Source organism: Megalops cyprinoides, chromosome 2 (genome assembly GCF_013368585.1).
Source record: "Megalops cyprinoides isolate fMegCyp1 chromosome 2, fMegCyp1.pri, whole genome shotgun sequence".
Lineage (NCBI taxonomy): Eukaryota > Metazoa > Chordata > Actinopteri > Elopiformes > Megalopidae > Megalops > Megalops cyprinoides.
Genome location: NC_050584.1, coordinates 3,320,550 through 3,347,287, shown reverse-complemented (window position 1 = coordinate 3,347,287; position 26,738 = coordinate 3,320,550). Strand labels below are relative to the sequence as shown.

Here is a 26,738-nt window from a genome sequence, read left to right as displayed (position 1 = left end):
GAGTTTGATGGCACAGGAAGGAAGACAGCAAAGAGTGAGTTACAGTAGTCCGGGCATGACAGAACTAGGGCTTGAACTAGGAGCTGTGTTGTGTTGTGTTCGGATGTTTTACAAGAAGAATCTGTATGCTCAACTCACCATTGAAACTTGACAGAGGAAAGATGGTCGGCTATCAAGCATTATGCCAAGGCTTTTGACAGTGCTATTGGTGATAAGGCTTGTAGAGTCTAAACTGAGGGAGAGGTCTTGAAACAGGGAGGACTTGGATGGGATGAAAAGCATCTCAGTTTTAGCCAGGTTAAGCTTTAGGTGGTGGTCGCTAGAGATTATCAGCTAATGTTAGCTTTCTGAGCTAGTCTGCTTGCACAGTTGCCAGCTAAGGAGCTAACTGATGCACTTTATTGTTTTAGTTAAAGTAGTCGGTGTTAGAATTGGGCTTTATGGTATATTTACATTACATTTATGGACAGTGAATTGAAGCATTGGAACAAACCCTGACTCATTGGAAATGTCTGCTTTTCCATAAATGGATATACGATTATTTATTTATTTATTTTTAAGAAAACAGCCAGGTTCAAGGTGAGAGAGTAAGGTCAAAATGACATTACCTCACTGCATTGCTCACAGCAACCCAATATTCAATTAGAATAATGTTATAAATTGATATGGATCAAATTATACCTTTTGTTAGATTATAAAGTCTGTTTGGTTGTTATGTTTGCCTTTAGGTTGACAACACAAAGAGGGAGAGAAGGAGAGAGAGCAGGGTGGAGTCGGCAGAAAGAGACAGAGAGCAAGAAAAATATTTTGTGGTGTAAAACTCATGTTACTTACTGGTAATTCATTAAAAGTATTATTGTTGTAAATTAAAATATATAGAAAAATATTAATGGATTAATTGTTATCCAGTGAAATGAGTGATTTGGCAGGGGGGTTGAACACTTTTGCAAGGTACTGTATGCATGTCACATTCTCTTTAGCCCCCTAAAGGTCTGATCCTAGAATCGCCCCTGGTCTGTTATTAAAATTATTTACACAAAACTGAACCCAACACATAACATTTTTTTTTCTACGCTACCTCTCAAAAACTGGACAGTCACAATTCCAAAACAAACCTATCTGATATTTCCCAAATTATTCTGTGTAACTTTGCCTGTGTGATTTATTTATTTATTTATTTTCGGAAATTTAGGGTACAGCCTGCATGCCTGTTCACGTGCATCGAGGGGGATATTTTTTTAGAGGAAAGATTCCAAATATTGCTGGATGATACAGACAGAAATTTTCATGATGGATGATTCTTTGAGCTCTCCGTAACGGTTTCATTTTAGTATCTGCTTTTCAGTATCAGATGCTTCAGTCTACATGGAAAAGTCCAGGTGCTGAGGAAGGGCAGTGTCTGACCGACCTCATGAAAACTGTTTCCTCTAGATACTTTTCACACAACCCCTTATTGTTCTTGATGTCCTTTACGCTAAGAAGCCCTAAAAGACTTTCACTTTCTTTCAGCTTCGTTTCATCGACAATATACCGAAAAAAACTCCCCTGCCACAATCTTTCGTTAGGTATTTTCATTTTTGAAGTGCTTACTGTCCAGGGGGTAATTTGACGACGCTCCCTCCTAAACCTTCTTTTCATTTGATCCTCTCTCTAGCAGCGCCCGCGCCTGCGCCCCTTTCTCAGCCGCTCTAAGTTTCACCAGACCCGGCTCCATCCTCTAGACTCAGCCCCTTCTGAGCCGCCAGCCACCCCCTACCCATATACTAACACCCAGCGGGGAGTGTGAGAGAATCGCAGTCTGGAGCCGTGAGGAAGTTCAGAACTAGAGCGCCGGACAGAGACTATATTATTTTTTCGTTGCAACAGGCTCGAGAGAGCAGACTGCATTGCAGCGATGGAGAGAAAGGTAGGAGTTGTGCGGCGACATCAGTTCTCAGCTTTAATGTCCATGTCTCCGGTAATATCATTTTCGTCTCTGCATTGCAAATTATTTTTCTGTCCACCATTAGAAGTCCATGCTGCGCAGCCCGGCCCACCTTGGCACCGCCAGGCTGACTGCCAGCCAGAATAGTAGGCAGGGGAGTTTTCCGGTTGAGTCTAGTTTATCCGTGTGGAGTACGCAACGAAACAGCAAAGGATGGTGAATAAGTTATATTGGAGCCAAATTACTACACCTACCTGTGTACGGTGTACATTTTAATAATGTGCACAGCAGTTTAAACGTAAAATGTAAAATTGAAAAATATACTGGGAAATTTGTACATTTTAATTTTTATTGGGCTTTGCAGCATGTTTTTTTTTTTTTTTTTTACAGCAGTAACGTTCCTGCCATCATCCACCTCTTTTCCCTCTTAACCCCTAGACTCCCCCCTCCTCCTTTCTTCCTTCCACCCTCCTCGTCTTCTGTGTAACGCTTCAGACACGGGGGGCTTGTTAACCTTGACTGGTGAAAAACATAGACACTTGACGAGTAATGGGAGGAATAAAGGGTTGACAGCATCTCCCTGCCCCAGGGAGATTGCACCGCCTACCCCTTTTGACAGGCGGTGAAACTGAGGATTGATCAACTTATATTTCCGATTTATTAATTTTAGTACATGACACGGAAACACTGGAGGATAATTTACTCGCGTATAACATACTGTTTTAAGTACCGCATCCGCTGCACTGCGTACCGATTTAGTATTTGTGTAGCATCGTCTCACACTAGTAACGATGACACATGCTACTGTATTTTCGGTCAGCGTGATCATTACAGGCGCAAGGTAGATATATACCAGATATATTCTACCTGCATTAATTGACTATATCGAATTATTCTACAGTCATTATAATTTGTAAGTAAAGAGCAGTTACAAGTGCATCTGGTGTCTGTAAGAACACTAATGTGCCCCTTCAAACTTTATAGAAATATTAATATGTTGGTTGTTGTCTGCTTGAGACTTTCAGATGAAACATGTCGTTTTGCATGGATCAGTTTGTATTATTCAAAAGTCTGCTTTACCATGATCACCAAGGCGACAGTGAAATGTGGCAGATAGATTATCTGTGGTAAGTAAGTAAGTGGTAAGTTTTATTGTTGGATAAATTAAAAGGCCTGCATCACTTAGGCTGTTATGTCTAATACATGCTTATGCTACCAGTCAGGGGCGTTTCTAGTTATTGAAAAGATCAAGTCAAGTTTGGCTGGGGCTCGTCTTGTCTTTTTTTTTTTTGAAGGGAGATCGGCATCGGTAGGTTGGGGAGGTTATATCTACCTTTATAATAAATAATTATTATCACACCTTCGGACGCTGCAAGTCAAGTTCTGCAGTTACACAGCCTGTCTGTTGTTTTGTTATAAACATCTCCTTTTTCAGGGCGAAAATATTCGGGGCTACAGCCCCGAATGATCAGACCTAACGACGCTATCAGTCATTGCTTAATACATTTAAAAATAACAAATAAATTGTTCCATCAATTACTTAATATTTTTTAGTCATGTTACAGTAGGACAGCTCTATAAGTGTATTTATTTGAATTGTTCTTCAGCTCAGTATTTCAGTTCTATTTTAGCTAGATAATGAATTTATAAGCTGTATTAAGATGTAAATCTCTTGCACCATCAATATTGATGTTTAACATGTACTAAGTAATTTGTGATAAAAAATTGTGAAGTAGTTACATAACTAACAAGAGTTGTTATGGGATAATTTTTTTTAGGATATTCAAGGTTTAGTAATGTTCTATAAATGAGCATAAACAGTGAAAGTACGATGTTACCATTAAATGATTGTTGAGACATGTTTTTGTAGAAGTACAAAACATTTCAAAATTTTTAATGTAGGTTATGTAGATCTTTGTTTTCATTCCTCCTAACTGAAAATCATGTGATGAAGATCACATTTATAGTGTTTTAGTCTTTTTAAGTGACATTGGCTGTTTACATCCAAGCCATTCATACACAAACTAAACTGGTTTAAGTGTTATAGAGCAAAGATACAAATTTCTCAAAAGATGAAAATTTGATTCTGAGTTTGTAAGTAAATCAGTTCATTTGAGACTGTAAGTAATGTATTTGTAGGATCAAATGCAAGCGCATCATAATTACAAGGCTGTCCACTGCTCCTAGATGAGCCGATCAGATTTTTCACATTTTCCTAAATTATAGTTTAATTAACCTACACTGTTGATAGCATATAGTGTTAATCTACCCCTCTGCTAACTCGGCAATTTGTGATGTTTCTTACCAAATCCAGTTTGAATTCTTTTTCTAGTCTTAGTCCTATATCTGTTAACCAAATTACTTCATCAACATGTCTGTTCAAGTCAGAGACTGGCTGCTCTGTAATCTTGAATGACATGTGGGCTCAACTCCCCAAACATGATTGGTATGATTGATTTTAACAGATCGATCTTCTCCATACAGAGATAATCTCCAATTGGAGCATAATTTGTGCTTCACCCTCCAAAATAGCACCCCAGCATGACAGGCCTTTGTTGAAAACTTGAAGATGTACTGCAGTACTGTGGTGTTTATGGGAGCAGGGATGTTTGGAATGCGCTAACAGCAATTTTGCTTCTGTACAGATGCACAGAAGCTCCTAGAAGGACACCCTTATATGAGCAGTGCTGTTCTTTTTGATTGGCTTTATCCAACAAAGCAGCGACAGCTCAATCTCAATTCACTGCAGCTAAATAAAATTGAATTGTAGCTTCGTGATGATTTCGATAAATTTGTCAGTGGTGACATAGGGAAAAAATATTAATTAAATGTATGTGTGAAGACAATGGTTCCATCATATGAACAAGTGTAAAAAGTATTAAAATGCAATACATACCACCTATAATAACCTAGCTTGCTGACTATCTTATTTACATAGTTAGTCAGCGATGCTACCCTGGACTTATATTTGTCTCACTTGAAGAACGATCTTTCAGATTTAAAAAAATTATTCATGTCCTTATGCAAGAGTTTGACTAATAGTAGTTAATCAGTTTTGGTGAGCTTTGAACTGTTTTTTTAAATCTTATGGAAGACTCAAAAATAGTTGGCCACCTTCCCATGTCTCCTTAGTGAGCAAAATGGTTGTGAAGAAATTAAAGGGAAAGAACTATGCTCCAGAGGTTTTTCTGCCTATATACATGCCACTCCAATCCTGCTTACACTTAGTTTCCATTCAGACGAAAGAAAAACATTTAATATCCATGCAATAACACTCCAAAAATGTGTTGACTTATAAAGTATCATATATACAAAGGAAAATACACAACTTTTATGGTGTATGTATTAGGATTATTGAGTTACTTTTTTTGTATTGACAACCTTATTCACTCATTTACTCAACATTAAAATGTGTTCATGCTGCTCGATATCATAAACTTTTATTTTTTTCCACTGTTGATGTACTTGGCAAAACCTAGTAGCTTCTCTGCCAGCCTTGGTATAATCATCTCTGACAGTGGATGGAAATTATTTTGCACCTTTCTGTCATCTATTATGTTTTCTCTAAAATAGCCTTGATCTAATTATCTCTAACTGAACTCATCATCAAACTGACATATTGATGAGTTACAGTTGGCTTTTGTGCAGAGGGAGCTCCCAATTTTCGTCTCCATGCTCTCCAGTGCTAGAATTATCACCTAGCAAAACTGTGCTTATAACTATTTCATACTTGTCAAACTCACTTTTTCACTCTCCTCTACCAGATCATAGTGGTATTAGTAATTTTCCCCTGTTGCGACCAGCCAGATGCACTCACATGAGCAGTGAACATTGTCACGCACACAATTGTCAATACAGCGATTCGCATATGCATTTGATAACTTGAGTGGGTACCCCAAACATTGTCTCTGTGGACAGCTGGCATCATGAGTTTTGCAGACTCCTTATATCCCTGTAAGTAAAACGCCTTTCATTTGCATGTTGATTAAAAGGAAATGTACTGACTACAGTTGATGTTGCTTCTGTCCCACTGCAATTGTGAGATGGCTACTGGCAGCAGTTTCTTTACGGAATGGTGGAGAGTAGAGCATTTGCTTCAGCCTGTCTTTCTAAGGCTTTTCAACTGCTCCAAAGTGAGCAGCGCTGGTCTTCAGAAACTCAGACATGCAGTGAATGCTGCCAGATGATGGCCTTGCCTTGCCATTAAGTACTCATGCGTTCAGGGTTCGGACCACAGCTTTAGTGTCATCTTCCTCACATTGTTTCTCCTCTGTGTGAACTCTTTAAGGCTTTCCTTGTTTCCCTTCACTAGTGAGTTTAGAGGCAGAGTGCAGTTTTCACTGATTAGTGCCACCCCTGCAACACCTGAGCTCAGTTGAAGTAGCCTAGCAGCAGGGTATATCTAGACAGGACTCATTTTGCTAGAATTGGTTAGCGTCCTGCTTGTGGATGAATTAGAAGCTGAGGCTGATTACCATGTGTCAGTAGGTCTGTGCCCTTCACCTCTAAGGGGTCCTTCAATTCCCTGCTAATTTGCTAGTGCACATGCCCACACATCAGTGAGATTGGCACGGCAAACCTCCTGAAGCCAAACCTACAAATTTCATTGGCTGCCAGCCTGAGACCCGAGGGCTCCCAGTGTCCATGTGTTGGCTCAGCGGGAGCCTTGCAGGGGTTTTGGCAGTAGGGACGCTGTGCACTGGCAGCAGAGATTTGACACACTTGGCCATTGCTATGACAAGCTATCCCATGATGAATGGAAGTGAGAGAGGGAAAGCAGTCACCACAGAGTGTCAGCACAAAGACACATCACACCAGCCTTATGACAGTAATAATTACTTTTAAGCATATTTTTAATTCTAATTAATTATTTAGTTTTCTTACTTTTCCTGTAAGTTTGCTTCTTGGTTATATAAGTTTGTTCATTTCATCTCACAATTTATTCATTGTACACATTGTACAGTTTTATAAATGAGTTTCTTTTAAATATATTGTCATGATCATTTGCTACTCATTAATCAGTCTTTACCATAACATAGGAAGGTTTTTTATTGAAAATGTGCTTTAGAAGTACAAAGAAATTAATGTTTTTATATTAATTAAAAACATAAAGTGTTTCGCCTGGAGCCACCAGAGAACATTTACTATATTTAATGAAGAGAGCTTTAAAAATATTTGTGTGTCAATTCTTATGGTGGAACTACATGATTGTATGGATGGAAATACGGTCTTTTACTAGTGAATGATCTGAAGGCATTTTCCAGTATTTCCAGCAACTTGCCAATGATGTTTGTTGGCCATGTGTAATATCTTTATATCTGGAGGCCTGTTATGTGATGGCGATGATGGGAGAGAATGTCCTCACATTTCAGACTCTCCTGACCCGTTGCATGGTGCACAGTAGCTTGCTGAGCCCTGTGATTGGATGGCACCCTCATCCTCTCGTCTGGAGAACAAACTGCCTGTGGGCATAAATAAAAAAAAAATTTCCCATCGCCTGCTCTTTTCAAAACTGTCAGGGAAGAAATATTCAGTACCAGTGAAATGTGGACAAGTTTTGAATAGATAATGGGAAACATGCATTCAATGACATTTTGATCCGAGGATTTATGCTTAAATGCTTAAAAATAGTTTCTTAGACAAATATAAATAGTGAAGCTGATGCCTGTGTATGATATTTATTTCCTATTCCTTTTGTTATTTTATAGTTTTGATGTCTTTACTATTATTCTAAAATATGGAAAATAGTCAAAAATAAAGAAAAACCCTTCTGTGGGTAGGTGTGTCCAAACATTTGACTGGTACTGTAACTTTGTTGCATTAGTAGTCAAAGACCTGAGCTGCACCCTGTCACATTTTGAATGCTGTAGTGAGTAGCGGCTCTTTCACCACTGCCTGGAAGCTGTAACAGATGTGTTGGGGGTGAGTGAAAAGCAAAGACACTCTGCACATACCCACCACCACCACTCCACTGTGCAGAGCATCAAACCTGCCGGGCAGAGACGTGACACATAACTTACCATTCTTAATGCAGCGGGAGCAACCCCACAGGGCAGGTCAGACGGTCACACTCACTGCCCGCAGGTGGATGGGTCAAAGGCTAGGTATGCAGAAGGGTAAAGAATGGGGGAGGAAATGAAGGGAATAGAATGTGCAGTTTATGCCATAGAGAAAACAAAGCAGAGAACAATTCAGGTATAGAACTGGGGAAGAAATAATTAAGGGAGGACTAAGAAAAGAGAGAGCAACAGACTCAACACCGGTATGTATCTCGGCTATATATCTGAAGCCACCTTATGTGTTAGCTGGGCATACCATATATCTGTACAGCACCCAGAGGTAGGGCCCTTTTGCGGTTTCCTATGGATAATCAGACAGCTTTGTGTGGTCATACAATAATAAATAATAAATATCATAACTAGCACCATTTGTGCTTTCTTTTCTACTTCTTTGTTTCTCCTTTTTATTTAAAAATAACTGAAATGTCAAAAGAATGCAGGATACGGTCATATTCATTTAGAATGAGGTATAGCAGATTTGTGCAGATTTAGCCTGCAAAGGAGCTGTACAAGACTTTTAATTCTGATGGCTGATGAGGCCAGACCACTTAGAGATGGACTCCAGTGAACTTTACCTCAGGTTTTCTGGACAAGACTGTTATGTCTAGTACTGTATGGAATTTATTTGATTTTGCTAGTAAAAAGAGCACTAGTAGAGTGCTAACACAACTGGGAGATCTTGTAATCATTTACATTTGCATTTGAGTCCTAAAAAAGAACACCAAAATTGTACTGTGCTGATTATGTGCTATACTTTTTGACCCATGTGTGCTATACTTTTTGTGAATTACTAATTGTGATGCTATCTTAACTGTTGGCTGTAAAGTAGTGAGCAGCAGAGGGTTTGTGGTGGGCAAATGTGTGTGTTGCAGGCTATGAATTTCTGCTTAGTTTTTTGCTTCCGTGATATGCCTGAGTTAATGAATACCAGCAATGGATGAAAAATACTGTAAACGGAAAAGCTTAGAGCACACCATGAACTTTTATGCTTGGTCTTGTCATGGGGATAGTTACATAACAACATGAAATGATGTAGTCTCCTGGATTCAGTACAAGTTCACAAAAAAGGCACCTGATGTGTGGGTGAATCAGTGGGTTTGTTGTTGTGAAGGATGAAGTTAGGACGTACATAGTCGCGCTCACATCTGACAGACCAGTGTCAATTGATGGAGTGCTCTTGTATTTGAATGGTGTCCCTTTGAAAAGTTCCTGCTGTCCATTATTCTGTCTAAAATTCTGATTCTGCCAGAGGCTTACAGGTAGTGTGGGGATGGAGGATCCTACTGCAATGCAATTATGAAGTGGGCTGGTAGGAATGGTTTGTCATCGTAATAGACTCTACCAAAGCTTACTTGTGAGTGCTATAGCCAGTCTTTCATTCAGTCAGTGTAGTGGAGGCTTATAAGCTTGAAAAGACTTTTAACCTGTAACATTCCTGAACCTGTTATTGATCTGTTGTGATGAAAACGTGTGCCAATTTGATCACATGATCACCAGCAGTTGATCTCTTTTTATTTAAATGTGTCTAAATGTGTAACAGTTACTAATGTACCATATTCAGTGTCATAAATGCCCTTAAATATTGGAAGATTCTTATAGCACTCTTTTATGATAAGTAAGAAATAATTCTGTGTACTAGTCTAGACTTTTGACTATTCAGTTGTGCATTGTTTAGTTTGCACATTATTACGTTGCATTCATTCAGCAGACTGTCTTATTCTGAGCGACTTTCAGCACAAGAGGACAGAACTGTATCGGGTGAAGTTAAATAAGCAACAGCAACCAGGCTAACAGCACTCCCAGACCAGCGAGTGTGAACACAACACCAATCAAGCATTACCACAAGTTAACATGTGCTAACCTGAAATTAGACAGTCTAGAAAACTAAGGGAAGCCAAGTACATACACTTCCAAATATTACACAGTGACAGTATCCGTAACATCTTGATACTGTAACATAAGCAGCAAATAATACAAGTAGCAGGTGTTGGGGGTAGGGATTGGGTAGATCTTTCACCATCTGAAAGATGGGTAGATCTTTCAGATGGTGTGTAAAAAGAATCTGAATGTCCAACTCACCGCCGTGATGAGAAGGGCAGTTGGTTGTCAAGCATTACCCCAAGGCTTCTGACAGTAGGAGTGCTGTTGCTGAAATATCATGCCTAGGCTGAGGGGAAAGTATTGAAATGGGGAGGATCTGGAGGGGATATAAGCCAGGTTGAGTTCAAGGTGGTGGCCCACCATTCACTATGAAATGTCCTTCAGGCAAGCTGGGATGTGTGCCGAGAACTGTTTGTCAGATGACAGAAAAGACAGGAAATGTTGAATGTCATCAGCATAGAAGTGGTATGAAAAGCCAGGGGAGGAGATGACAGAGCCAAGAGATTGATTCTATGAGTAAAGAGAGAAGAGGAAGGGGCAGAGTACAGAGCCACAGGTAGACTGGCTGTGGGGTCTAAACAAACCACAGATTGAATCCAAAGAAAAGTGGTGTCAGTGATCCTTAACGTAGCTAGGCTATACAGAAGTGAGTGTGGTCCACTTAAGCAAAGGCTGCAGAAAGATCCAGAAGAATCAAGAATGGGGGTCTTATGTATGCATGCATCTTTCTTATGTTTGTTTGTAGCAAGAGTCATGGGCATTATTTAGCCAAGCCAGTGCTTCATCGGTACTTCAGGTAAAGTGGTACCAAGTGATTTCATATCAAAGAACATAAGGACACATAGGTAATGCCACCATGTTACATGCAACAAACATGTTTTACTCTGCCTCACTTGTAAGTTGCTTTGGATAAAAGTGTCTACAAAATGAATAAATGTAAACGTAAATGTAAAAACAGGTTCTGAAAAATCAGCATTTTAAAAGGAGGCTATCCTTCTCATTTTGAAGTGCTTGAATCTCTACCAACTCTGTATGAGAATGCAATATTTGTGTCACGACTCAGGCACAGACTCAGATGCAGACCACGGGAGCTTCGAGTTTCAAACGGGTTTATTATAATCATCAGACGAAATCGCGATTCAAAACAGGCAGGGTCGAGACCAGGAAGGCAATCCGAGGGCAAAACCAGGGTCAGGAACAGGAGTAGGCAGGGTCAGGAACCAGGCAGACAGGCAATCAGGCAATTGGGGCAAGGCGGCAGGCAGGAACAAGGTCGGGGCACAGGCAGGGTCGAAAACGGTTATCCTCAGGCAGAAAAAAACGGCGGGGACGAAACAGGCACGAAAACACTGCAACAAACTAGCAACGGGACAGAGATAAGCAGGGAAGATATAGGGCTGAGCTGACGAGGTGATGGGAAGCAGGTGGGTAGGCAGGCAGGTGGAGACGATGAGGTAAAGAGGTGGGCGGGGACAGGGTGGAGAGCGGGGCAAGGCTGGGACACAGGGAAAAACAGTAAACGCAAGCACATGGACCAGAATGACGGAGGGGAAAAAACACGAACACAACAACTAGGAGGCAGGACTACTGACAGTTTGAGTGAAAATTTCATTGTCAACCAATAGTGTTGTATATCATGTTCAACCAGTAGTATATGATACTGAAGTTTCCCAACAGCCAGTAGATCACCAAATGTGTTCTACTTAACATTATTTATTATCTCACACATCCAAGGCAATTCACAAATCTTTTACTTACTTTACATATTCAGTATCTCATTCTACAACTGTAATTTACAGGAGCATAGGAGCCTGTAAAATAAAGTGCCTTTCTTAGAGTTTAAACAGGAATGCCCTAAGACCAGTGAGACCAGTGTCTCAACCAAAATTCTAGATTTTTTATAGTTCATTTTGACTTAGTAATGTATCAAGAAAGCAAAGCATTTTAATTTTGTTTCCTGAGAGGATACATTCCCTATGAAAATCTATGTGCCCAGATACCGAAATGAATGTACAGTCCTCACACAGTCAAACCTAGGGAAAATAATGAACCCCCCAAAATGTGAGGTCATTCTATTGAGCAGTCTGCAGCTTTTGTATTTGTGATTCCGCGCAGGGAAAGGCAGACAATGGAGCACTTCCTTATTTGGTGGGTGAGGAATTTTCTGGCGGCAAAAACAGAAAGGCCTTGCTTTGTTGGTCAGGAAAATCCAACATGCCACAGTCTGAAGCCTTTTTGTGTGAACTGGGCTTGGATATAGATTTTCTGACATGATAAATTTGGAAGAACAATGTCATGGTCTGTCTGTTAGTTTTTTTTTTTTTTTTTTTTACTTTTGGGTCAGCTGCAAGTATTTCTTACAGAAATATTCAAATATCTACTCTTTGGTGAAACTGAACATGGGTCATTTGTATTCCCACCATGCCAGAAATGACCAGTCAAAAGTCAGGATAACAGGAAACATTTATTCAAAGACATTTTGATTTAAAAGACTTAAATGCATAAATCCTTGAAATTTGTTTCTAAATTTGTGAAGTTGATGTATATATATATATATATATATATATATATATATATATATATGTTTCTTTCCCAAAAAACTAATTAAAACATATTTTTGGCTACTTCAAAGAATCTAAAACATAAGATTTAACATTTTTTGTCAGTGCATTAAAGGTCACTACAATAAAGAAAAACCCTTCTATGAGTAGGTGTGTCAAAATCTTAGATTGATACTATACATGCATACATATGTGTGTGTTATATATATTTTGTGATACTTCACAAATGCACTGTCATTGATAAAGAAAACACAACCGTTTTGAGATTTAATGGATTAAATGGCTAATCAGCTCGTTTAAGCCCTTTTATGAGTAAGTGTTCTACATACCTTTAAAATACCAAAGAAAATACATCACCTTTCTCCTGCAGTCTCTATCTGAAGGAAAGAATAAGTCAATAAATACAGTAAGATAATTTAAAGAAGTATCACACATGGAAGCTACCAAGATTATCAACATTAGCTATACAGCATGCACATATCTTGTTCAAACAAATAGGTAATTAACCAGTGTGGTATCACTCTTGCATGTGTGGAGTTTTTAAAACATTTTCAGCTAAATATTTTACTTCCAGCATACTGAAAAATCTACTCATTCATGGCGTTAGTTCAGAACAGATTAATCAATTAAGCACCCAGTAAAAGCTCCCCAACAAAACAGACTGAGACAAATGAAGTATCAGGATTTTGTGAAAATGCTCAAACTTGTTGTAGATAGGTTGCGCTGCAAGTTCAGCTGCAACACATTATCCAGAATGTGAGTGTAGAACCATCTGATATTAAATTAATTGCCCTTACCCTGCCCCACAACACATCCCCTTGTAACAAGATGTTTAAAAAGCCAAAAAATGGTGAATGTCTTTATTGCCATCATGTCATTTGCTGTCATTTCCTACATTATTTATGTTTTCCATTGTCCATAGCAGCCCATCAGAACAAGCACTGATGTACAGGTTTTTCTCCAAGATGGCCTCATTCTGTCCCTTCTTCAACTTGTCCACCTGTGACTGTGTGCGGCTAAACGTTCGTGGCCAGTTGGTTGCACATAGTCATCGTGGTGCTGTGAAGAGCTGGGAGATATAGAGGCTCTGTGGAGTGGTTGGGCTCAGTGTTTGAGAGGGTCTCTGATTGGACAGTGACGGGAAATCAATCTCCTGGCTGTCTGAAAGCAAATGAGCAAGAGGTGATTGTAGGTCATACTGTGGTATTCCTTTTTTGATACAATGCTGTTGGGTCAAATGTATAGAGCATCAGCTTGAAAGCAGGTCAGTCAAATGTGCAGAACATCAAGTCCAGACAAAGAAGTGCTGAAAAATGGCAAATGGATTCATTGGGTCCTGTCCTTGTGATTAGGATTCCGATGGCAAATGGTCAACAGTAGATGCCTGCTCAAGTAATCACTAACTGGCAATCAATTGAATTGAGTGTGAGCAATCCCACTGTACTGTTGCTCATACTGTACAAGCCAGGATATTCTCAGTTTAAATCAGTCTGATCAATTTCCATGTTGGAGAGCCCTACATAGCATAAAGTGCATTTAATTAATGTTATTAATTAACCTGCATGTGTTAGCAAGTGCAGAATCATTCAGTCATTAATCTGGGTTTCATCATTCACACTCATAAATGGGAGTTTCATGTAGTCCCTGCTCTTCAGAAACTCACTGGAGACTTCTGTATGATGCTTATAACAAAATTATATAAAAAAAAAAAATTGTTTAGACTTGCAGAATGCAAGGTAGTAATACACAGAGGCACATACCTTGTATCTTATTTTTAGACTCACAAATAAGCAATCTTAACAGTGACATACTCATTTGTAATGTGTCTTATGTAAATTTATCATCAGTTTAATCAGTTCTGATACTAAACAGATAAGTTAATGAAAAGTGTTGATTCTTAGGGACAATGATTATGGGCAGGACACTGACTTGCCACAATGGGATTTTCCACACATGCATTATCCTGCTGGATGCCAGACCAGTGCTCTGAGTCAGTCTTTATGAAGGTGCAGATGAGCCAAAATTATTGAAAGTGCATCAGTTGCACCCCTTCCCACAGGGATGCAAAATGCCAAATCTGGTCATTGTATGAACTGTTACATCTGACTGTCACACATGGGGCCTTATGGTCACTCCATGGTCTCACTTCATGTCATAGTAACATATAACAATTGATGCAAAATTGATATTTTGGGTTCCTCAAAATTAAAAGGAAAAAATGACAGTGCCATATTTTTATTTTATATTTTGAGATATGTACTACTTGGTACCTATTTAGCTACCTTGAGTTATTTCAGATTGAATTTATACCCTTACATTTTAACTGTCTATCTAGCTAACTAATGTAGGTGAAAATATGTGAATGACTGAAATGACATCTGGGACAACACCATTCCCACCTAAAGGTTTGATTGAGGAATGTATTCATAAAGGAGTAATGAATGAATGAATGAGGAATGAATAACCAACAGCAACATTTGGGGATAAGAAATACCTAGCTATAAAATGTCCCTATGCTTTGTTCTCTCTGTGCCTCTGCATCCTGGTGACGTCCAGTCTTTTTGAGGGATACCCCAACTTTCAGAGGAAAACCAAGTTGATCTCTAAACTCAGATTACATTAATTAGGTTTTTTTTTTTTTTTTTTTTTACAATGTTATCCATTTATACAGCTGGATATTTTGCTGAAGCAATTGTGGATTAAGTACCTTGCCCAAGGGTATGACGGCAGTGCCCCAGTGGGGAATCAAACCAGCAACCTTTCTGTCATGAGTCCTGCTCCTTAACCGCTATGATACACTACCGCTCAACGTTGTGTAAACCAAGACCCTATTGGAATACTGGTCCTAATAAGCATTTACGTTGCTTATATGGTCACAGGGCAGAAGTGAATAGAATAACAATGCAATGGTTTCACAAATGTTGAAATCAGGTTCAAATCATACATAGTGTACCTTTAAGCTGTCTTAAAGGCAATGTTTTTGCACAGCCTGATTGGTGAGCTCATAGTTACCCCTCTGTTATGCCTCCCTCTTGTATACTAGCAATCTCCAACCCCTTTCAGCTTTGCACTGGAGATTTGCACATTCTGTCTCAAGAATTGTTCTTTTTAGTTCCTGCCCCCATGCTTAAACAATAGTGTGCTGTGTTTGCTGATAGGCCATAATGTCGTTGAATCCAGTCCTGTTCTGTGGCAAACATTTGTGACAGCCATGGACTTGCATTCATGATAATGCAACAAAGCTCAGCTAATGCATAAAATTGTGAGCCTATTTCATTCCATCTTATACACATTTCCTTATTCAGAGTAACTCTCTCTCCCTGCGTTTCTTATAAACTCTCCCAGCCCTCGGCCACAGTGTATTTCACAAACGGGAAATGAAAGCAATGGGTTGCCATGGATACAAAAAACAGGAAATGCCTTCTAGTTTGTCTCCTGAAACATTCCTCTCTCTCAGAAGCCAGAGAGCTGGCGGGAAACTTAACTCATTGTGCGGCTGTTTAGTCTGCAGTCGCCTCCACAATGCCCCCTTTCACCAGTGACAGGATACACTGAGGAATCGACTGTATAGCTCAGCTGTAAACCCTCTCCTTAAAGATGTTTTTTTCCCAGCAATAAGGACATTTTCTCATACTGCAAAATTGAAAATTGGAAACGGTCGTATGTCCTGTAATTATTACCAGAAAGCAGACATGTCATTTATTTGGAGTATGAATGACATAAACCATCAATAGCCAACATATTAAATGTACTCTGCAGTTTCACATTAGGCTTTTTGTAAGAAGTGAAAGAACGAACCAAAATGCATCCATCCATTATCAGATGTCTGTTTTAATATATGATACTAATATGCTATTTATGTATGTGTTTTTGCTTGCACCGTACATATATTTATGAAGTCATCCTTTTTGCCTGTCCAGTTTCTTTCTTAGCCCTCCTACATGTGTTTATGGATCTTTCACTGTTTACCTAGCCATCTTCTCTGAGGAGAATTCTTCTGCATGTGCCGCTATGCTGAAACTGAGGTGGCCCTTGCAAAATGCTGGAGTGAGATTTGTTAGCAGCTATCTGAGTAATTAAAAAGGAAAATTTGCCCCAGCATCAGGAGAGAGTGTATGCTTTATGTCTGTGCAGCCCCCCCTTTTCAAACCGTGTATGTGTGTGTTTCCTGTTAGGGGCACAGTACAGTGAAACCAAAGAAACTGTCTGAATGGCAATTCTCATGGGTCTCCTGCCAAAATTGCCACTTGCAAGTGCAGTTTTATCTTTCTCTGTCTGTCTGTCTGTCACTCTCTCCCTGTCTGTCTCCCTCTTTCATTGGTTAACAGTTCAGAGGGCATGCATCTCTACGTAGGAGAGAGGTCCTTTGCTGTCCAATCCTTCTACACTTCTCTCGACTGCATGTTCTAAGAGGCCTATTCACTGCTCTTACACAGCTTGCAAACTTGCCTCAGGTCTTGCTGCACTGTGTTCATTTGCAATCCCTGTACCTGCTCTTAAAGCTACAGTAGCCTTTGTTTGCCATAAGATGTTACTTAGGCACTTTCAGAAATGTACATTTTTATTATAGTAGAAACAAGTTTAATTGCAAAAGGTACATTGATAGTACTTTATACCTTGACATCATTGCTATTCCATAAAAAAGGTGTATGGTATCTATATGTGTGTAGGTGTGTAAATCCTGGATTATTTTGTCTATCTGATTAGCGCTATCCTTATTTTCTTTATTATGGCTACCTGATTATCTAGCTATCATCTCTGTTTAATCTCTTCTTTCAACTCTAAAATCTGTGGGCATCAGAAATGTATGTGTTGGTGACATAAAACAGTGCAACCCATCAGTCCTGCTTGTTTTGATGTGCTGTACAACCCTGAGGTTGGAGTCCATTTCTAGGTTAAGAACTCCAAGAATATATAAAGCTTTTGTTTAATAATCTTTGCTGATGTGGTTGGTGAGCAGTCGGTGCCGGTGATGTTCTTGAAATTACTTGCATTCCTGGATGCGTATTCACAAGGAGCTCAATATAAAATGCATGTCAGTGGCAAAGTCATGTCAGTAAAGCACTGTATGTATGTATTCCTGATGAAAGAATGGTGAGTACAGTTTTGAAAGAGGTGAGCATATATAGTGGAAAGATTTGGAGCATGCGGTGAAACCAATTCTGATTTTCAATCACCAGCCAAAACGGCCCATCATTGAGGCAGACAGCATGCCATTTTAGTTTTCAGTTCTTCCAGCTAAATAGCATTTGGAGTTTGGACTAAGGTATGAGGAGGCCAAGTGTGGCGCTTGTAACCTGTTCTTAATATTTAGATTTGACCTTGAGGTTAGGGCTTTCAGATAAATTCTGAAACATTCACATTAGTCCAGAACATGTATCTTCTTTGGATTTCTAAGAAAGACTGTTAAATGTACAGTATTTTGTCTGCCACTGTAAGTTTTCATGATGTCTAGAGCGTTAGACTCAACCATCTTGCCAAAGTACTGTATAGTGTCTTAATATTTTAGTAATATTTTCTTTACATAAATATTTAATTGCATTGCACATTCTGAGAGTGTCCTCCCCTCTTTTCAGTTCCAAATACTGAAGACAAAGGCTTTCCTGAATGAAGTGCCATTGGATGTTACAATATAGTAGAAAACACAGAGAGACTCCAGAGACATAGCTGAAAGCCAATCATTAGGCCCCTCGAGCAGTAGCAACCATGACAGCATGAAGAGATCTAAAGTCTGCCAAAGGAGCTGACTGTAGCACAAGATTTGCAGGAGAGTCAGCCAGAGTCACACAGGGAGCAGCTGCTCTGATTACCGAAACACTTGACCTAAGGCAGCCCCCATCAAGTGCAAAATGGGCACACTCTCTGGGCATGCTGTTCATTCCAGTGGGATACATCTTCTGTTTTAAGTCAGCAGCGGGTAATTGAAGACACCACAGATTATTCTGAGAGTTCCCCCTTCAGATTAATATACAGTATGAGTGACTGTCTCACGCAGTCTCAAATAGTGGATGTATTTCTTGCACTTAAAGCTCCCCCTGCTACCTTAGACGTTAGCTTATTAAATAGGAGAACATGCATTCAGTATGTTGCAGAGGTTGCACACCCTATACCTTACATGTGATGCCTATCAGATCTCCTAGGAAGGCCTGCTGTCATGGTGTGCACTATCAGTCAAGGTTAAGACCATTTCCCTATGTACTTTGTGTGCCTCTACATCCCTTAATTTTGACTTTTACTTTATTGAAAAGTAACTATTTTATAACAGTAAATATATAGAATATTCTAGTATATGTTGCTGTATTACACAATTTTGTATTATGTTGTATTCATTGTATCTGTAGATAGATTGTAGGGTGAGTACTTGACAACAGACAATACACTAAAGCCAACTCTTGCTGTAGCAATGACTTCTCTTAAAGTACTTTCACACCATGTGCAGTTTAATGATGGTACCAATAAGGTTATACATATATAATAATATCTTTATTTCTGTAGCACTTCAAGATCAAGATTCACTTTATTGTCCCACACTGTGGTGAATTTGGCACGGGCTTCCACCCATGTTGCATTCCACATACATAAAGACAGGGTAAGACAGCTACAAGAAACATATCTAAGAACATAATAATCAAAAACATACAGTGAAAAAGATACACTGATGTTAAACAGATACTTAGATAGACTTTTCAAGCATATATTACAAACTGCTTCACAAAAACAGAGGGTCAGTTAATAATAAAGAAATATGGAATATAAAAATATAGTGTGTAGAATGACAAATGCATCCAAAATAATAAAATTATTAAAACCATTATGATAAATGAAATAAAACATAAAATAATCATAATAATAAGTAATAAAATTGGTGAGACCAAACATATCAAGGCATTAGTAAAAGCCTGTAAAAATGCAGCTTAAGACAGAATTTAAAAGAGGACACCAACCCAGAAGTTCCTATTGTTAAGCGGAAAGCTGTTCCAGAGGCCAGGGGCCAATACTGAGAAAGCATGATCACCCTTTGTCTTCAGCCTTGACTCTGGACAGTTATCAGGCCTAGGAGGACCTTTTCTGCAGACCTAAGAGGGCTCAGCAATGTATGGTGTTAAAAGCTCCATGTATTCAGGTGCCAGACCATATAGTGCCTTGGAAGTGATTAGTCAGATTTTAAAATGTACTCTCAGGCAGCCAGTGCAGAGAAGCCAAAATTGGGGTAATATATGACCTCAAATTTGGCCTAGTCAATAACCTTGCTGCTGAATTCTGAAGTGATTGAATCAAGCCAAGGTTTCACATTTATAAAAGGTAAACAGGACATTACAATAATCTAAACATGAAGAAATGAAACCATGTGTAATTTTCTCAGTGCAAGGACAAGGACAATCATATTTAGGCAACATTTAACAACAAAGTTTATGATGTCAAAGCTGAGATTGGCATTGAAGATTACACCAAGGTTTCTTGAAAAAGATTCAATAAGAGTTCATGTCATTTCATGATGTCATTTCATGATGCAGCTTGTGCAGCTGGCCAGCAGCTCAACAGCAACCAGGCTGCCCAAGTTGCCAGACATTCAACTTCATGCATATAGTTTCATACAACAGCTAGTCAACACACACATATTGTTCACTTTTCACTGGGGAAATGCTGATGTTCTGCTCATATTTTATGTCTGAATGAAGAAACTAGCAGGGCATTTTATTCATATCTAATTATGGAGAATTAATTCATATTTAAATGTTGACAGATGGTAGGGAAAAATACACTGTGGAGTGAGGAGAAAGAAATTGTGTGCTTCGTTTTTGTTAAGGTCTGTACAAGTAGTCAAGCGGTAAATAAAATGTCAGCATGGAACATCCAGGTTAAATTGCATTAGCTAGCTAGGTAGTTGTGTGGAAAAAACAGATGTTTTGTGCTGTCTGAGTTTTTCCTTTAATTTTATTTATGATTTATAGTTTATATTTATGTGAAATTATAGTTGCCTATGCAACAGTTTGGGGAAGGGTCTTTTCTATTCCAACTTGACTGTGCCCCAGTGCACAAAGCAAGGACTATAAAGACATGGTTTGATGAGTTCAGTGTGGAAGAACTTGACCGGCCCGCACAGAGCTCTGACCTCAACCCCATCTAGCACCTTTGGGATGAACTGGAACGGAGATTGCGAGCCAGGCCTTCTCGTCCAACATCAGTGCCTGACCTCATAGATGCTCTACAGAATGAATGGGCACAAATTCCCACAGGAACCCACCAAAATCTTGTGGAAAGCATTCCAAGAAGAGTGGAAGCTGTTATAGCTGCAAAAGGGGGACCAACTCCATATTAAAGTATATTTATTTGAATACAATGTCATTACAATGTAATGGTCAGGTGTCCGAATACGTTTGTCCATATAGTGTAGATGGGAAGGGCAGATGAATAATTGGAGTGATTTAATCACTAAGAGTGAGACTTTTCTGAGTGCTTTGGATTACTACCAGGCCTTCATTGTTATTATGTATCTCGGTCAGGCTCAGCCATCCAAGACTGTCAAGAGCCTTGGGATCACACTCCAAAGTGATTACACACGCACAGACTGCGTAACGGCAGCCAGTAGGACCTGCAGATGCTTATTAGACCAATTATAATGATATTGTATAGACTCCTATCCAATATCAGTGGAATATTCTCCTTCTTCATTACTTACTCAACCCTACTCTTGATCCAGGCCCTGGTCCTCCCCTGACCTGACTTACGCAGCTACCTCCTTGCTGCCCTCCCTGCATGTGCAATCAAACCCCTGCAGCTCATCCAGAATTTTACTGCTTGGCTGGTCCACAATGCCCCTACATTTTCCCATGTTTCAGCCATTTTGCTCTCCCTCCACTGGTTACTGATGATGGCTCGTTTCAGAGGGCTGGTATTAGCCCGCCAGACAATGTGGGGAATTGCTGCCTCCTATCATCAATCTTTCATCTGACCCTACTCACTGGCAGGTTACTGTGCTCAGTTTCTTCAGGATGCGTGGCTGTCCCCCCCCATCACACAACTGTACATCTCAGTTTACAGCTGATTCAAATGATCAACTCGTTATGAACTCCTGAAGCTGCTTAATAACAAATGGATCATTTGAATCAGCTGTGTTGGAGCAGGGAGAGATCTAAAACATGCAGGGCAGGGGGTCCTCCAGGAGAGGGTTGAGAAACACTGATATAGTTCATATTGTATGAGCTGAAAGAAGAAGGACATACAGTACCAGTCTGTTTGGACACACCCACTCACAGAAGTGTTCTTTATTTTTTTACTATTTTCCACATTTTAGAATAATAGTAAAGCCATCAAAACTATGAAATAACACAAATGGAATTATGCTGTGATGAAAAAATCAAAACGATCATGTTGTAGATTCTTCGAAATAGCCAAAAATATTTTGTTTAGATTAAAATTTTTTGGAAAGAAATTCATACATAGGCATCAACCTCACTATTTATATTTGTCTAGGAAACACATTTCAAGCGTATAAGCATAAGTCTTCAGATCAAAATGTCTTTGAATGAATGTTTTCCATTATCAGGTGAGTCCAAACTTTTGACTGGTACTGTAGGTACAGAACAGCAAGTCGCACATTAGTGATCAAGCAAACAAAAAGGGAAAGATAAGCATACAACCAAGTCTGATACCGTTGTGTACATGGTACTTAAAATCTGATGTAACAGAATAGACAGTGCCTAACAAGAAACAGTAACAGCAAGAATTACAGCTATATTAAATTACATAACACACATACACAGTGTTCTAGGAGTTCTTAATTTAGCAGGTAATCAGTAATCAAAGCAATTCTGCACAGAAAATCCAGTTTTGATCAATTCTCCTAGCACTTCCATGTAATCATGTACATGTGATTTCATCTACATATGCATGTCTCAAAACTGCTTATCAAACTCAAATCATCATTTTATGTGGCATTTGGCAAGTTGCTCAAGGTGCAAAATATTTATTTCATGATATGTTCTGGAGCATCTACTAGTGTGGCTTCAAAGGTACTATTACAAGCAATATGCATTATTACGCACTTGATTTACATATTAAACAAATGACTTGTTATTTATGTTTGCAAACAAATCTCGCATGAACTGTAAATGCCATGTTTTGTGATACCCAAGTTTCCCCTTGGTCTGAACATTTCTCATCCTTTTGTTAAAACCACTTATATTGCATTTTTACAAAGTAATACACAGGCATACATAAAGTATTCAACAGTCAATTTATAATTGAATTGCACACATGGATGCTCTGTTGTTAGGGAGAGGCATTTGTGTCATTCATTAAATGCCATGCCAAGCGTACCTGTTGTACCACAATGATGACTCTGCTCTTACAGTGTGACGTGTTGGGGCTGGACAGGTTCTGCAGTGCTTGGCATAGTTTTGTGTGGTTGAATTGAAGCAGAGGTGTCCCTGAGCTGTGGACTTAGTGTTGTGTAAAGGGTTTATGTTCTCTGTTGTTTTTTTTTTTTTTTGGTTTAGTTGAATCAAGGAAACCTCCAGTGTAAACCCATTGAGTTCTGAGTGGGAGATATGGACCCAGACAGACAGGCTGGAAATAGCGTAATGAATGTATTTGCAGAATGCCTTCTACATCCCTGTATATGGTTGAATGGCCCTCCAAGATTTGCTTGTGTAGCAGGATTAATATTGACATTATTATTTCACTAGTATTTCATATCCATGTTGCTGGGATTAGCTATTTTTTAGTTATTCATTTCTTTGTGGTCGCCTATCTGCTTTTATTTTGTTGAATTGTTTCGGTGTTCTTCCTGTGTTGAGGCATTTTGGGATTTTAGTGATTCATGGGAGGTCACTTGAAAAGGGGGTGTGGCTAACAAAGGGTTAAGTCCCTTGCGCATCCAGATTTCGCCCCCTTTTACTGTACGCTGTGATGATCGAGGTGGAAAAGTTCATTCCACCTCTTCTTTTCTGTTACATGCACTCTTATGTAGATGACTGGCAATAAATACGAATGCAGCTACGTCGTCGTGGGTCTCCGTCACAGAGTACAGATTGAGTACAGATTGAGCCGGTTACACTTGTCATATTTCCTTGGGCTCATATTTGCATATTTGCTTGCTGGGAACTGTAAGTGAGAAGTATATTACACTGTGAGAAGGAGCTGAATGCTGTGGCTGATTATGAAAATGGTATGTCCTGTTGGTAGTTCCACTGGCTCGCATGTGCATGACCCTGCCACTATCCACTACAATGAATGATGCAGACTGCTTAGTCTTATACTTTATATTAATTTGCAGAAGCAGGTTTACTCAACAGTCACTAGCATTCATAACAATATTAAACAATGTCTTTTAAGAAAGTGTTTTAAATGTAGCAAATGTGAGTTCAAATACAAGGTTAATGGGCAATTGAATGGCACTGGCAAAGCACTGACAAAGATCAGCCTGTTCACCCCAGCACATACAAATGCGCGCACACACACACACACACACACACACACTCACACACAAACAGAGAAGGAGGGAGTACTGCTTATAACTACTCCCACGAAAAGGACTTTTAAGCACACACACCAAAAGCCAGGGTCGTTCTCTCCCACTGGGCAGGAATGCAAACTCAAGGCCTAGGCTCTGCTTCCCCCACAGGCCTGAGAGCTGATTACAGCTGCCTTTGACCATTTATCGGTTTGAAGTGCTGCTTTCCACCTCTCCTGCAGCTGAATGAGGCATTACCATTTGGTTGTAGCTGGTTTTGGAGACTGAGTGAGACGAGGGGTACGACAGGGGGTACTCCGACAATCTCAGACCTTCTCCCCCTTGGTGCATCTCACGTGAGGTCAGAAGGTTTTTTACCCTTTCAGGAATTGTTGAGATATACATTAATAATCTGCATGGTGTAGTTGCTTGTCAGGGTGCAGGTGCGTACTCAGACGTGGACCAGACGAGTGCGGGTTTCACAGACTTTAATAGGAATCACTGGGCAGACTCAAGGTAGCAGTACATGCAGGGTCAAAACCGGGAAGACAGTCCATAAACCGGGAGCGGGGATCAGGGACGGGAACAGGCTGGTTCAGAACCGGGTGGGCAATCAGTACAGGCAACCAAGACAGGAGTGGCAGGCAGAGATGAGGTCTGAAGTCGGGCAGGAGTAAAACACCGATACAGCGACACAAAAAAAATAAAAATAAATAAAGCGGGTACATAGCAGGAAAAACACTGGAACAATCTAGCAACAAGACAGAGACAAGCAGGGTATAAATCAGGCCCGGTTCTAGATTTCCCCAATTGGGGGGGCAATCATAGTTTTGGGGTGGGCAATTTTTATTCACCAATGCATAATTTTCTTTTTACAGCATATCAAAAAATGCATAGTACAGCCTATAGGCTACCAACAGCCTATAACTTGACAGAAATGTAAGATATAAGGGGTGGCAGTATCTCAGATCTCAGATCTCAGAGGAATTGAATGGTTTCTGGTTCAAATCCCGCTTCATGTTGCATCCTGCTGAGGGTGTTTGAACATGGCTTGTCTGCCAATGTTTGTTGATGATAGGTCATCTGCTACAGCCAATCATTTAGATAGAAAAAATGTTGGAATGTCGATGTGTTATTACAGTTTTTCTCAATTACTTTGGCTTAACCTTCAAAAGGTGAGTTTTGCACTTGTTGTTTTGAAAATATTAAATATCATTAGCCAAAGCAATTGAGAAAAACTGTAAATACCAGGCTACCTGAAGTAATTATGAACTAACTATATATACATGAACTATGAACACCATGTGTCAATGTGGAGTGGGCACGGAAAATGCACTGCTTGAACTCGGCACTTCATGCGAAGGCACCGGACCCAGTGCCTTTGATGCTGGAGCAGCTGCCACTGCATTAGCAGAAAGTTGTTTAATAGGAACCAGAAATCGCTGCTTGGCTGTTCGACTGTAACTATGCAGGATACAGAAGTCCTCCACGTAATTTAGCCAGGTAAGAAATTATTTAAATCAGATTTATAAAGCTTCTGATTCCTAAAGCTACCACTCTTTCAAGACAGCAGTAGCTAACTAGCCAGGGGAACTGGCTAGCTAGCTAAGTAGCCTATCCTAAATCAGGGGCGATTCTAGGATCAAACCTTTAGGGGGGGCTCAGCCCCTAATGAGAATGTGACATGCATACAGTGCCTTGCAGTTCAACCCCCCTTTTAAATCACTCATTTCACTGGATAACAATTAATCCATTAATATTTTTCTATATATGATATTTTAATTTACAACAATAATACATTTAATGAATTACTAGTAGCCTAAATAACATGAGTTTTACACCACAAAATATTTTTTTAGAAAATGAAAAATGGAATATGCTGTTTGCAAAAGTATTCAACCCCTTTCTCTTTGGCAAACCTCAATTCAATTAGGTACACAATGTTACCTTCAGAAGCAACCTAATTAGTTGGGTGGTCTATTGTAGTGTATAATAATAATGGTTCAAATGTACTGTGAATATACCATAAAGCCCAATTCTATCAGAATAAGAAACATGTGACTACTTTAACTAAAATAATAAAGTACATCAGTTACCTCCTTAGCTGGCAACTGTGAAAGCAGACTAGGTCAGAAAGCAAACATTAGGCAATAATCTCTAGCGAACTACGTCAGCTAATGTTCTTTGACACTATTCACACCTTGGAATTATAACCAGACACTTTCTAAGTAAGGAATAAAGCACGACTGCCGGTGCAGTTCTATGGAAATAAACCACGACAGGGTGGTGTGATGCGGCCCCATGGCGAGGGCCAAGGGGCTGTTAACCACCCTGAAGTGAAATAATGAGGAAGGGAATAATGCACACCCCTCCACCCAATCAGCAACAAGTATTTAACCAAGCCATGGTATAAACCTGTTTAAATAAAGCCATTTGCACCTGCAACTGTGTGTCCCGTCTCTACACACAAAATCTAACGTTAGAGGGCAAAAATGATTTCAGAAAATAATAATAATAAGTTATTATTATTATTATTATCATTGTTGTTATTTAGGGGTGCTTGTGTCCTAAATTAGGTGTTGCCAATGTCCTAAACCCCACCAGAAACGCCCCTTATACTGCACAACACAAAACCGATAATAGTAAAACTATCAAAAAATAAATGTACAATGACTTTTTTAATATGCATTTTAAATTTTCATTTTCCTTTTCATTTTCATATGTAATTTTACATTACATATGAGAAAAACGTCGCTATGATCTAGTCTTCAATCAAGAGCCATGCACTGTAGAACTATCAGTTAATTTTTCCGTCTCCAAGTTTTGTAGTGTCCATCCAACCAATCAGAACAGTTTGA

The 26,738-nt window shown here is 39.4% G+C and overlaps 1 protein-coding gene across 1 annotated transcript in view; it reads left to right on the top strand.

Annotated features, from left to right (window-relative positions):
- Positions 1–1,670: 1,670 nt before the first annotated feature.
- smarcd3b (SWI/SNF related, matrix associated, actin dependent regulator of chromatin, subfamily d, member 3b) overlaps positions 1,671–26,738 on the top strand; it is a 63,100-nt gene continuing 38,032 nt past the window's right edge. Inside the window, exon 1 of the mRNA XM_036521017.1 lies at positions 1,671–1,906. Within this exon, the coding sequence (XP_036376910.1) occupies positions 1,895–1,906 (12 nt within the window). The 5' untranslated portion in view covers positions 1,671–1,894. The remainder of the gene's footprint in view (positions 1,907–26,738) is intronic.